This window comes from Micropterus dolomieu, linkage group LG10, assembly GCF_021292245.1.
Source record: "Micropterus dolomieu isolate WLL.071019.BEF.003 ecotype Adirondacks linkage group LG10, ASM2129224v1, whole genome shotgun sequence".
In the NCBI taxonomy this organism is placed as follows: Eukaryota; Metazoa; Chordata; class Actinopteri; order Centrarchiformes; family Centrarchidae; genus Micropterus; species Micropterus dolomieu.
In genome coordinates, this window is record NC_060159.1 from 15,386,435 (window position 1) to 15,399,886 (window position 13,452).

General features: G+C 41.2%; 1 protein-coding gene across 4 annotated transcripts in view; it reads right to left on the bottom strand.

Moving 5' to 3' along the window:
- Positions 1-13,452, bottom strand: part of wasf1 (WASP family member 1) — a 64,277-nt gene that overhangs the window by 13,088 nt on the left and 37,737 nt on the right. For all 4 annotated transcript variants that reach the window (XM_046061154.1, XM_046061156.1, XM_046061153.1 and 1 more), the window contains 2 exons: positions 11,367-11,520; positions 5,243-5,360 (listed from right to left, as the gene is read on the bottom strand). In XM_046061154.1, coding sequence (XP_045917110.1) covers positions 5,243-5,360; positions 11,367-11,520 — 272 coding nt within the window. The remainder of the gene's footprint in view (positions 1-5,242; positions 5,361-11,366; positions 11,521-13,452) is intronic.

Here is a 13,452-nt window from a genome sequence, read left to right on the forward strand (position 1 = left end):
TTCAATCCTCAAGTGTAAAAAAGGTGATGGTGAAGCAAAACCTCTGCAGCTGAAATCACAGTCACTGGAGAGCTCCTCTGTGGTCAAGAAACAATCATTAGGGCTGCCTGGTACATGCTGTAACTGGGAAATAATTAACAAGCGTATTCTGTTGCAGAAAGACAATGACATTTGTAAACATGATTTTTTTAAATCAAAGCCTAATTAAGCTAATGATAGCTGAGGTCAATATTGCCAAAGCACCACGACAATGAAAGGTCAACATTTAACATGAAATCCATTTCTCTATTTGCGTGTGCTACGATTTCGGAGAAATAAACAATCTGCACATCCAGCTCCAGTGCTCTGAATGTCCTCCACATTCTGGATGGAAGTCATTCATTTTTTTTTTGGTGCCTCGCGACACACAAAAAGCTCAGCGTGTCTGTGTTGGATGTGTACAGCTGCTGTGGCCTGTAGCAGGGCGCTGTTCATGGTGTCAGTGTCGGTCCATCTCTGCGTCTCAATGCTCCAAGCCCGCTGTCTCAGTCTCTTGAATGGCAATGGAGTAGTTGCCATGGCAATCGCAGCAAAGGGGGGGCTTAAGGATAGTGTGATTTTTCTGGGGAGGGGGAAGTCAACTTAACATTGGAAATTTGTATCTGACAGAAGTAACGGTGGAGACTTAACGCTCTTTGCTTACTGATACCGTATGTTTCTCTGCAATATTTTGGGGATTCCATGGTATTTAGAGCAGATTCTGGCTCTAGTAAGTAAAGAAAAGCTCCTACACACTCCCTGAAGCGAAACATTTTACTGATGAATAAAAAAGGTTTCGATCTGAAAAAAAGGCCTTCCTCAGGTCAGACGTGTGGTTAGAGGGCAGCATCTGCACACAGCGATTGCCTCGTGTGTCTCCAGAGTTGCTCTGGAGTGCAGTAAAAAATGTAAAAACATAAATATTATACAATATGTACTAGAAATTAACTAAATCAATAGACACTGATGCATTTGCTGGCACAGTGTTACATAACAGCTGGCCCCACCACATTCTCCTTAGAGAGCTTAAAAGCTGAGACATTCCTCATGTCAGAAGCACTTTTTTATCAATGAAATGTTGTACTCCTGAGCCTCAGATCATGTGCAGGACCCTACCTTTATCATTTGCCCCGATATTGACTTTTGACGGACATCTTGTATGAGTCAAATGAGTAGAGTATACATTCTTGTATATATCAGTCATGTTGTAAGATTTGGTGCTTTGACAGTTTGCAATTTAATCAGGTCTAAGACTGACCTGTGACAATGTGGAAAAATGCTTATTATATATTTGCTCATTAATTAATCAAGCCGTCTCATTAACTTGCAACAATGAACACCTACTGGTTTTAATGAGGACTGGCAGCAGTAAATCTTTAGACTTGAACAAATCCAAAATTATTGGACAGACAATAGAAATAAACAGGCTAAAATTTAAATGTCAATATATTCCATTATGACGATGAGGCATTTCCAGCTGCCTTTAATCAGACAGGAGTAGGAGAGGCGGAGCCAAAGGGGTGTCTCCACAGGGCGATCCAGACGCTAGAGACAAACCTCGACGTAGCGTGGACTCAAACACTGATCTCAGAGAGAGCCAGCGATGCTCTCTTTCTCCTCTCCTACCAACTTTCTCTCCGTGTCTCTTTTGCTTTTTTTCTCCTGAGTCCCCAGAGGTTTCCTCTCACTCTCTCAGTCTCCCTCTGCTCGGCACATAGTCTACTGCTAATCCGCTGAGGGTGAGGCTAACACAGGAGCTAATGAGATTAGAACACTGTAGGCTTCTTTTCCCTTCTCTCTGCTCTGTGATGCTTTTCATTTATCACTGGCTGCTAATCTGCGTGCGCTTGTGTGTAACGCAGTGTGTGTAAATGTGGTTTTGGACTAACTATTAGAGTGATGGGACTCATTATGAAAATGTCTGGTGACTGAATAAGATTAAGTAGGGGACGTGCAGAAACTGGCTCACTGTAAATGTACTACTTTTTGTCAGGTACCAGCATCCAGAATTAATTTTTTGGTCGTGGAGAATTAAATCACTTCAGTCAGCATTTTGGTTTTAAACATTCAAGTTGCTCTCTCTGCTGTAACCACCTTTTTACTCTGCCACAAATGAATCATCCAGGCATTTTTTACATGATTAGTTTTTATTTTTACATGCAACTTTTTTTTTGATTCCCATCTCTCCACGAGGAGATACACTGCAGAGATTACATGGTTCTCCTAACAGAGACCTATTTTCTGTGATATATTATACTAACCACACCACTGACATTTAATATGAGGAAAAGTCAAGATTGCTTGGAAACTGGACCTATTTAAGGTGAATAAATCACTCAAATAATACTAGGAGGTGGTGATGGAGCAGTGGATAAGACAAATACCTTTGGTGTGAGAGAACCGGGTTCGAATCCACTGTGAGACACCATTGTGTCCCTCAGCAAGACACTTAACCCCTAGTTGCTCCACAGGCGTGCGACCTCTGACATATATAGCAATTGTAAGTCGCTTGGGATAAATGTAATGTAACTACTGCCAAAGAGGTACCTTTACACACTAAATAATATCTTTCTATCATGACTGCCGCTCTTTCGACACCCTGGGCTAAAATATTTAATTTGTAGTCTTTCCTCTAAGAAGAACCTTTGATCTGAACCCACAAACCGTGTCTCCCTGTACACCAGCTGATATCAATTGCTTTTGCTACTCACTGGAAGGCATCCAAACTCCTCCTTCCTGCTTCAGTGGATTCAAGATGTGATTTGTTTAGAAAACTTTTCTAGAGAATCATCTACATAAAGCTAGAATTCCCTTAAGACAAGACCTGATCTATAATTATGAAACATGTCAGGAACTCTTTTGCTGGATTGTCCTTTGATTATTGATCTCCTCCATTAGAAATCCTGGCTGCCATGTGCGTTCACCCTTTTTCGTATTCCTTCTTCCTTCTCTCCTTCCTTTTCATTCTTTACTTGCTCAAATGTGACCTCAGGTAAGGACATGGGAGGTTGTAAAGGATTTTTACCTTACTACCATTCGGTATGTCCAACAAAACATACAGTATATGAAATTACAAGTTCTGTATGTTTAAAAATTCTTGATAATAAGGTTGGGTGACAACTCAACATTACTGTTTGCTGACTTTTTGTAGAATCGTATTGCGATGATCATAATGTGTAACTGTTTTATAAAGTTTTGTTGTCCAAATTAATGACTGGAAGCAAAATGTAATTAAAAACAAAGAAAAGGAGTAATAGCAGGTTTTGTTTTGCACATTTGATGAACACATTTCATTGCATTAAACATCTATATCATAAGTTTAAATGTGATTTTATATACTGATTATCTAAAAATGGTATATGTCAATTATTATAAATTATATTTATTTTAACGATGTTGCCCAATGCTCTGCTGTTATTCATAATATAAAGTTGCAAGAGTAAGAGTGAAGACTGAATGACATTGGGGAGGAGAGAAAGAGCGAGAGGGCTGGAACATTGTCTGTCGCGGAACAAAATGTGTTGGCAGCCAATCTCAGACCAATCTCGCCGTGCTGACTGGCAGGTGGCGTGGCCTGTCAGGTCGTTGACGCTGCATGGTAGATCATGGTCATGGTCGATGTAGATCTTTTTTTAAGCATTTCCCTTTGCGTATCCATGCCTGTGGGCCTTGCTTGTATGTGAGTTTGCACAATGGTAAAACTGTCATTTTGAAAAATATTTAGAAGCTTCTAAGCAAAGAATGGTCTAGACAATATCTGTAATCCTGTGGTGAAATAATAAGGTGGAGTGCAAACAGTGTATATAATTACTGCAAAAAAGCACACACACTTCATGAACACCATGACTGAGAGGCATGGTGTGGAAGAACCACTCAGTGATGAGTGAAGTGATGAGGTGTAAATTTATCAATGACTTATACACATAAATTACACCCATTTGAGTTGATATATGCGAGTGTGCGTGTACGTTTGTGCATGACTAATTGTCCATCCCTCGCGCTTCCAGTGGATGATTCTGAATGCTTTCCATAGACGCACACATATCCTCTCCGCACTGGATTTGCCCTGATCCTCATTCAGACCATTTACCCAACCACGATGGTTACACAAACCAAGAAATATGTGTGCGTAATTCCCCAAATCCATCCTGCTCTCCCTGTGAATGTCTTCTAGGCCTTTCCATGGGGTCCGTCTAACTACCAGTGTGGTGAAGAGGGAAATGAGCGTGGCTTTACAAGCCGAGCCCACCCGGAGCTTTAATTAGAATATCACTGGAATGAGCTTTGGCTACAAGCGGTCATATCGACCTTAACTTCTGAAGAAAATATGGTCTGTCTACTGTTGTAAATGAGCTTTGTATGTATGTTTATTACGCTATCGTAAAAGTGATGAATACAAAACCGGAACAACCGAAAATAAATATCCTTAATTTTACTTCATCCTCCCAACTAATTATTTGGCAAAACTCGCTCTGTCCTCTCTGGACCGTTCCCACAGTCATTTAAATCCTCATAACCAACAAATTATATCCTCTTCATTCACATGAACACTCTGTGGAAAGTAACTCTCCTTATCCCTCATTGACATGGCTGTAATAAGCTTTGATTGACTGCGAGGGGGCAAAATGTGGAGCACGCCCTGCTTCCCATGCAGGGAAATGCAAGCTGCTCATGATTAGAGCTCCTGATGCTGGGGGTGGGAAATCCCTCTGTTTTGAGCAGGGGGGCCACAGCTCTGTGTTTCAGTGGATGTCCAAGAGCTCTTTTATTTCGTTAGTTAACAGATTGTGCTTGTTTGTGTGTGTACAGAGCTTCCTAGTGAGGTGTGTTTGTTTGTTTGTGCAGAGGCAGAGAGGTGACTCACATTGCAGGGGCAAGTGAACAGCAGATGCTCCCATTAATTAGATGTAATGATCACACTAGTAATAACTAAGAGGGCTGACCAGAGGGAGAGTTGATTAATCTACGAATGGTTGCTAATGAATGCACTGGACTACATGGTATGAAGCCAGGCATGTGAATCTATCAGTGAATCACCCTGTCGGTTTATTCAAGCAGGACACATCAATCCGTGTACCAGGAAGCCTCTTGTTCACTCTCAAGTCATGTCTTCTTGCGTGCTAACCTCATGTGTTTGTGTACTGGCAGCCCAAATGCTCATCAAGAGAAAGTAAAATGTACTGTGCACTGCTGGCACCATGTGCTTGTAACTGTTCAGACATACCTTCTGTTTCCGCCTCTCCTTCCTCTTGTCCTCTGTGTCCTGCAGCATCTTCTCTCTCCACAGGTCAAAGAAGTAGGATGGATTGGTGTAGAACTTCAGACCCTCCTTCCCATCGTCCCTGCAGAAGGACCAGAGAAAACAAGAAATCTTGTTACATTTTGGTTGGCATGCTGGAGAAGTTTTCTTTCTGTTACGAAGCTAAATAAAAACATCACATAAATCATGTGAAAGAAAGCTGCAAAATGTCTCAACCTTTGGGTAATACTAGAGCTGCATCAGTCAGTCGATTAATCAAAAGGGAGTTAATCTGCAGCAAAGGGTAAGGGTACTTGGGGCGCCCGACCGGGTGAGGTACTGTGGTGCCCCAACTGGAAAAAAAGATGGAAAATTCCAAAACTTCCAAGAATTCAAAACTGATGTCTTGTTTTGATCAATCAACAGCCCAAAACCAAAATATTCACTTTACAATAATGTAAGACTAATAAAAAGCAACAAATTTTTCCTATTGCATTTTTGCTTGAAAAATGAGCCAAACTTCAAAGTTACTGAACAATTTCCTGTTGATGGACTAATCAGTTAACCAACTGACTGTTTCAGCCATAGACTGTATAAAACATGGACTAATGCTGCTTTCCAGGCAACTCAAAACTGGGAAATTTCCGACCTACAACTAGAAAAACTATCCTGGAACGCCACTTGAAGTCGGATTTCCTACTTGTGAACTCGGAGAAAAACTATGTACGAATAGCAGCTGAATAATGTCAGAAAACAATGTCAGCGCCCATAGAAGCACACATTGTAAATGGTAAAAGGTACATAGTTAACTAGTAACATATAGGCTATTTATGTCATTTTGCATTTAAACTGCGATCCTTTAACTTAACACCTAAAGCACTGCTGAGGGTGCTACTGTGTGTACACTTTGTCACGGTCAGCCAGTTCGGCGTCATGCACCACCATGCACCTGGAACGCTTTGAGGTTGGAAGTCGGAGATTTCAATTTGGAAATTTCCCAGTTCAGAGCAGTCTGGAACGCGGCAATAGTGTCAGTGACATCACCTATTGGTGTCTGGTGTCTGTGAAGGTTCTCAGTCATCCAGGTCATAGTTATCCAACGAAGTTTGAGGTCAAGGGCAACTGGACTTTTGAAGATACTAGAATACGTTTCCCCTTTGGTTGGTAACACGCCTCACTACATCCAAAACTCCACTGACTTTGTAAACAAAGTCCAAGAACTGAAACTGGACACAGATGAAACCCTGGTGTCCTATGATGTGACCTCTTTGTTCACCTGCATCCCCACCATGGAGGCAGTAGAATCCGTAAGGAAACTGCTACTACAAGACAACACCCTGGACAACAGAACCAGCCTCAGCTCTGACCAGATCTGTAAATTAGTCGACCTCTGTCTAAACACCACCTATTTCCAGTACAACGGAATATTCTACAGACAAAAGCATGGCTGTGCCATGGGCTCACCAGTGTCACCTATTGTGGCCAACATCTACATGAAAGAAGTGGAGGGAAAATCCCACTCGTTCAGAGGAACAGCACCGAGCCACTGGTAGAGGTATGTGGATGACACGTGGGTCAAAATAAAAGCCCAGGAGGTGCAAGCCTTCACAGATCAACTCCGTGGACAGCCACATCAAATTCACACGAGAAGATGCCCACAACAGTTTGGCCTTCCTGGACACACGGACCAATACTTACTTTTTGATTCCCACCACCCACTGGAGCATAAGCTAGGAGTCATCAGAACTTTGCAACACAGAGTGGAAAACATACCAACAAGTGCAGAAGCCAGAGAGAATGAACAGAACCACCTGAAGGGGGCACTTACAGCCTGTGGATACCCTAAATGGACCTTTGTGAAAACAGCCACAAAATCCAGGAAGAAGACCAAAACTACAGGGGATGAGGAGAAGAAGATCAAACACAACAACAACACTGTGATTCCATACGTGTCTGGAGTATCAGAGAAACTCAGGAGGATTTTCAACAAACACAACATTCCTGTGTTTTTTAAACCCAAGAACACGCTAAGACAGATACTGGGACACCCCAAAGAACGCACACCCAAACACAAGAAAAGCAATCTAGTGTATGCGGTCCAATGCAGTGAGGAATCCACAGACCTGTATATTGGGGAAACTAAACAACCACTACACAAACACAAGGCTCAACACAGAAGGGCCAACTCCTCAGGTCAAGACTCTGCAGTCTAAGTACATCTGAAGGACAGAGGACACTCGTTTGAGGACCACCAGGTGCACATTTTAGACAGAGAAGATGGATGGTTTGAAAGAGGTGTCAAGGAAGCCATCTACACCAGGGTTGAGAAGCCGTCGCTGAACAGAGGAGGGCGTCTACGCCACCACTTATCCCCCACTTACAATGCTGTCCTTTCATCACTTCCCAGGAAACTGAACAAGCATTTCCTCTTGGTCTCAGGTGAAGATACTAACGATGGTCATTCAGACTTGGCCACGGGTGTTTCTAACAACCATGACAACCACCTAGCGGCTAGCAACCTAAGAGGGCATCCACCGGTCACTCAGAGCAGCCACATCCTTAATTATGCATAACTTTAAGCCCAAATATAATTTAAATGGATAAGTTGTCACACAGTTTATTTCATATCATATCATTTATTCCCTCTCAGCTCTGCACAGCTCTGTCTTCTTCACTTGCATTACAGAAGCCTCTGTGGTTGGTGGTCATTAGGGGGAACAGTGCCATGAAGACAGGAAGGGAAATTTAAAAACAGACTTCTGATGGGCACAGGTAGTTATCAGATCAAAAGGTCAATATTGACAAGGAAATTATCACACACAAAAGGCCCACACATCCTGTCTGGAAAAGTCATTTTATATCAACATGGGGATAAGCCTTGTTTATTGCACTGCTGTTGTTTCTTCTCTTCTTTCTTAGCCGTTTCCAAATGTCCTTCTTTCTGTGTATGTTATTTACACCTGATCCGTTTGTGTAATATGTAGAAAGGCTGTCAAAGACCTTGGGACCATCCTCAATTACAAACAACCTTCAATTCTTGTTTCCTTGTTTTATGAATAAAGCACAATTTGTAGCAGCGCCTCGGTCTGTGTTTGACCAATCAGTAAAATTCTTGCCTGGCAAACTCTACTCAATAATTCTTAACGTGGGAGTAGGGACTTTATGTAGTTCCAAACACAGGGAAAACTGACAACTTTGAGTTCATCAAAAGGTTCTTGGTCCTGTGGGGAATGTCTTGTGGTGGAAAGACCCAATAGAGTTGCAATGTGGGAGGAGCCATTTCTGGCACCCCTTGTTCTGGAAGTAAAAATCCCATTCATTTTCCCCATAGACATTGTTACGTGACTCACAGCACTTATATGGCTTTGATGGACATGAAACTGCCCTGTACATATCATCAGTCCAAAATATTATATGGCGTCCAAAATTAACTGGATATATGAGACGTAAAAAAAAAAAAAAAAAAAAAAGAAAATCAAAAAGGTACGAGCCTGAATACGTACAGATCCCAAAGTGAATTTCGGTGAAAAAAAACAACAACTTAAATTAACTGTAAAACTGTTAACATGCGCCACCATCGGTGGGCAGAAGCACAAGATTACAGTAAAAAACACAATCTGCAGTTTAAATCCATTTAGCTTTGAATTCTGGGTAAATTTTGTTTTGTGCTCAACAGCAACAGCAAAGCCTTTTGAATTTGTGTTACCATGTTGTCCACCACGTTTCTACATGTATGACATTAACAAGTCGGCAACTTGCAAATTTTCTTTGACTTTCCGAGTTGTTGTTCCGACTTCAGGGGACGTTAACGAGAATTTTCGGGAAATCATTTTTCCGATTAATCTGACACCACATGAATGCACAATGATTGGTTTCTTCTTCACAGCAACGGCAGCCGAAGTTCATGGGTATTGTAGTATTTGGAGCCATTTGCTATGCTAATCTGACTGACAACACAATATTTCTTAGAAACTAAGTCAAAATAATTAAAACATAAAAAATGGTATTTCAGGTTTCCTTTGACACTAAAAGGAAATACTTGGTCTATCCTGACCATTCAGTGGCCCTGACTTGAACTTATGTGTAGCTGCCTTCACCCAGTGTTTGCCACTAGGCTTTGAGAGGAAATAATTTGATGATGATGATGCTGATAAGAGCAAAAACACAGAACATAAAAAGCTTCAAAAGGCAAGAGTGGAAAGTTTAATGATATGCAACACAACAAAGGGAAAGAAAATAGAATTCAACAATGGGGTAAGGCAAGGCTGGAGAGAGAGCGCTACTGTAGTGTGTGTGCACTGCGGGTAGTATTTGAGTGTTTGTGTAAATCATTATGCATGGTATTCACACCGCGTATATTTGAGGCGTGTGTTTGTGTGTGAGTGTGTATGTGTGTGAGTGAAAGAGAGAGATAGAAAGCAGAGAGAGTACAGCAGCTGTGCTCTGGGTGGATCTGAGAAAGAACAGCCTGGAGAGGTGTCCCAGGGAGCCTCCTGGTGTGATGTGTGGAGGGGAGAGGAGAGGACAGGAAAATGTGGAGGGGAGAGGAGGCTTGGATGGACATGAAACTCACCGAACAATACATATATATTTTTTATATACCATATACTCAGTCACATTTTAACCTTTATTTATTCCGAGATGGTTTGCTGTGCTTGTATTCTCTTTTTCAACGTAGTCCCATTTAATATAAAGTAGAGCTGAAACAATTCATTGCTTGAGAAACCTTAATTGGCAATAATTTTAATAATTAAGTTGCAAAAAATTTTCTGGTTCTAGCGACTGAAATGTGATGATTTTACGCTTTTCTTTGTCTTACGATAGTTAAGTGAATATGGACATTTCATCAAAATATATCAATACGTTTTGAAGGCCTTACCTTGGGACCTGTGATGGGCATTTTATAGGCCAAACAACTGACCGATTATTCAAGAAAATAACTGTCAGGTTCAATGATAATAAAAATAATTGTTAGTGAAAGCGCTAATATTAATACATACGCATGTACACCACTCTTTCTCCCATTGACAAACCAGTAGATCAACTGTCTCTGTCCGACTCTATAATACATACCTAAACCTCTCTACTGAACCATGTGCTCGGGGGTACTCAGTTTTTATGTCTAATTCAACAATCCCCATTAATAAATAAAAGAGTGAATAAAAAGGGATGTTTAGTCTTCAGCCAGCATGAAACAAGAGTAAGACTAGGAAATAACATCAGCAAGGCAGATACTCACACCCACACCCGCTTGGTCTACGCCATGTCAAGGCCCAGAGATTAAAAACACACCCACGACAGATTTAAACACCACAGCCTACACCTGCGCCTGTCTCCCTACAGTGAGTGCATATGTATACACGTCCATGCACACACAAAATAACAGGCTTGGTCAGGGCGACAGTATTACACAGAGATGGGTCATGTAAGATGCTGGAGGAGAAAAAAAAAAAGTAGTTAGAGGGAAAACAGAAGTGGGAAAGCAGCGGGGTGAGATGACTGTGAAATAAAAAGGGAGGGAGTGCTGGCCAGCAGAGCTTTTTATGGATTATTCATCTTCAGATGACTCCCTCTATCGCTCTGCTCGCCCGGCTCAATCTCAAGGGCTAAGAGAGATGCCTGGTGTAAAAGAGTCACAAGACTATAAAAATATACCAACCAACCCAGGTGCATAAGCAAGTGTTTAAATACATGCAAAATCAAACTTTGCATCTATTTGAGGTTACAGCAAGCTCACGGCATCTTTCTATTTTCTCTGTGTAGTGCATCATAATGGTATAACTCAAGGCCATTTAGGTATTTTTGTGTTAACACAGAGTGAAGTAGTCAGTCTCTTTTTGTAATTTTTCCTGAAGAGAGTGGAAACAGACAAGGTCGATGAAGTTAGCATCATGCTGGGCTCAGAACAGGAACTGCAACCTTCCAGTTGTACACCATGTGAGGATTTTCTTAAAGACTGGAACAATGGCACCATCATATTATATTCTAGGGTCATCATTTCACTTGCAAAATGTCGTTTAAATGCACATTATTACTGATTTTTAGCATACAATTAAAAAACCCAGAAACCAACTTTTCGTAAAGTTAGTCAAACAGACTGGATTCAGACCTGTAGGGCGTGAGGATGTTGAGAGGTGGCGGCTGCTCGCACGTCTGGAAGGTCTCCTGCAGAGGGATGGGCAGCGACTTGCGGTCAAACAGCTGCTGGTCTTGAATTGTGGAACTCCTGAAAGCCTTCCTCATGGTGATGTCCTGAAGAGACACTACGGAAGGAATGGAAAGATGAAGAAAGAAAAGAGAGACAGGGGCCGTTATTAAATCAGGAAAAATATGTGATACATGCATAGTATGTTTGCCAAGTGTGTGAAGGACAGAAAGATAGATGTAGAGAAAACACATCATTTTAATACCTATGCTTGTTGCTCTTTGGCTCTACTTCCCAAACAATGTTCAGATAAACCACAGTCTCTCCGTCTCACTCATGTCTCTGATAAATAGAATAACTACTACTAACTGCTAGGCTAGGCTAGGCTAGACTGGGCTAAGGTTCCCTTCAGAAGCTGTGGGAAAAACTGCCCTTCTTTGTTACTGCAACAGCTGATATTTTCAGAGGGCAAAAGAATGAGAGAGGAAAATCAATGCTGCACAGCTGAAGCTTTCAGAAAAACAAGATGGAGAAATAGCTGAGGGGAAGAGGAAACACAACCACACCAATGCTATCCCCTCAATCTGGCCAAGTAAAAAACAGCAAATCTTGGAATGAAATCCAGAGCGTTGCAACTAGATCTGAATTATACATGAGGGACTGACAAATGGATACACTTTACTTTTGCCCAGGGGGAGAACAACAGTCATGTAGCATACAGAAAAAAAGTATTGTTACAGTTCTCCGTTTAGCCTTTCTACCACACACACACACACACACACACACACACACTTACAGCCTCACACTAACTTAAGCAAAACAAATGGAACAACTGAGTTATCAAGGCCATCACTGAATGCTTGATTTAATTACACAATCAGACAAAGGCATTCACAAGGTCCCAGAAAGGACTAACTGATCCAATCTGCTATAGCAGAGCAGCTGTGTTATGACTTCTACAGACTCACTGTAGTGAAGGGTACGCCACCTGAGGCAGTGACGACCTATCATTATTAACAAAGTGAGCCAACGTTTGGTAAGTAACACTCAAGAGAGAGAAAGGAAGCCAGTGACTGCATGAGGGAGATAATAAAACTTCATGGACACAACACAGGTAGGATTATGGAGACAGGGGACAGACAGAGGCCGAGAGAAGTGGCACCAACAGTAAAGTGAAGGGTAGGAGTTGACATAAAGGAAGCATTTAGAAGGAATACAGACAAGCACTGTAAACTGTAAAATGAGAGGAGGAAGGGAGTCGAAGTAGAGACCTATAGAGAGACAATAAAACTAACACGGAAACATGCAAATAAAGAGGGAGGAGTGGTGTAGAAGAAGAGTGCAAGAGAGACAACACAAAAAAATCCCACAAAAAATGTATGATTTCTGTGAGAAAAACAGAAAGGCATGAAATAAGTGCAGTAACCTGAGAAGAGCTAGAGGGTGGATAAAGCTTCAAAGATAACGTAAGGGAGAAAACTCAAGCAATCATTTAACACCAAACACGTAGGGCCTGATTTACTAACGGTTTGCACGAGTAAAAACGTGTGTAAACTTGATATCACCAGCAAATTAATACGTAAGCTGGTCTACTTACAGTGTGCACGCAGAATAACGTCTTTCAAAAGTGCAAGATAGCACCTGTTGTTCATTTAGTACTTTTGCCTTAATGAATATGCAATGTGGGGCGTTTCAATTTTATTGTGCAAAGTAGTGGGAGGGTAACATGCAAATACATTTATTTACTACAGGCAATTTGATCTACCAAACCTAAAGGCAATTTCAAGCGAGTACAACAGCATCTGTATTTAATACGTTTGAAAGGAAGGTGCAAACTGCCAAGTGTTGTGCAGAGATGACTGCTGTTATTGTTGCCAGAAGGAGACACAGCTGTAATTAAAATTACAATTAACAATATTAGATAATAATATTCTATATCCAATGTATTGAAATCAATTATTTTATTTTATTTATTCGATTAACTATATGAATTGAATTGGGTTTTTTTGTATTTTCCTTTAGCTTTGGCAGTACTGTTGTATTAACATTC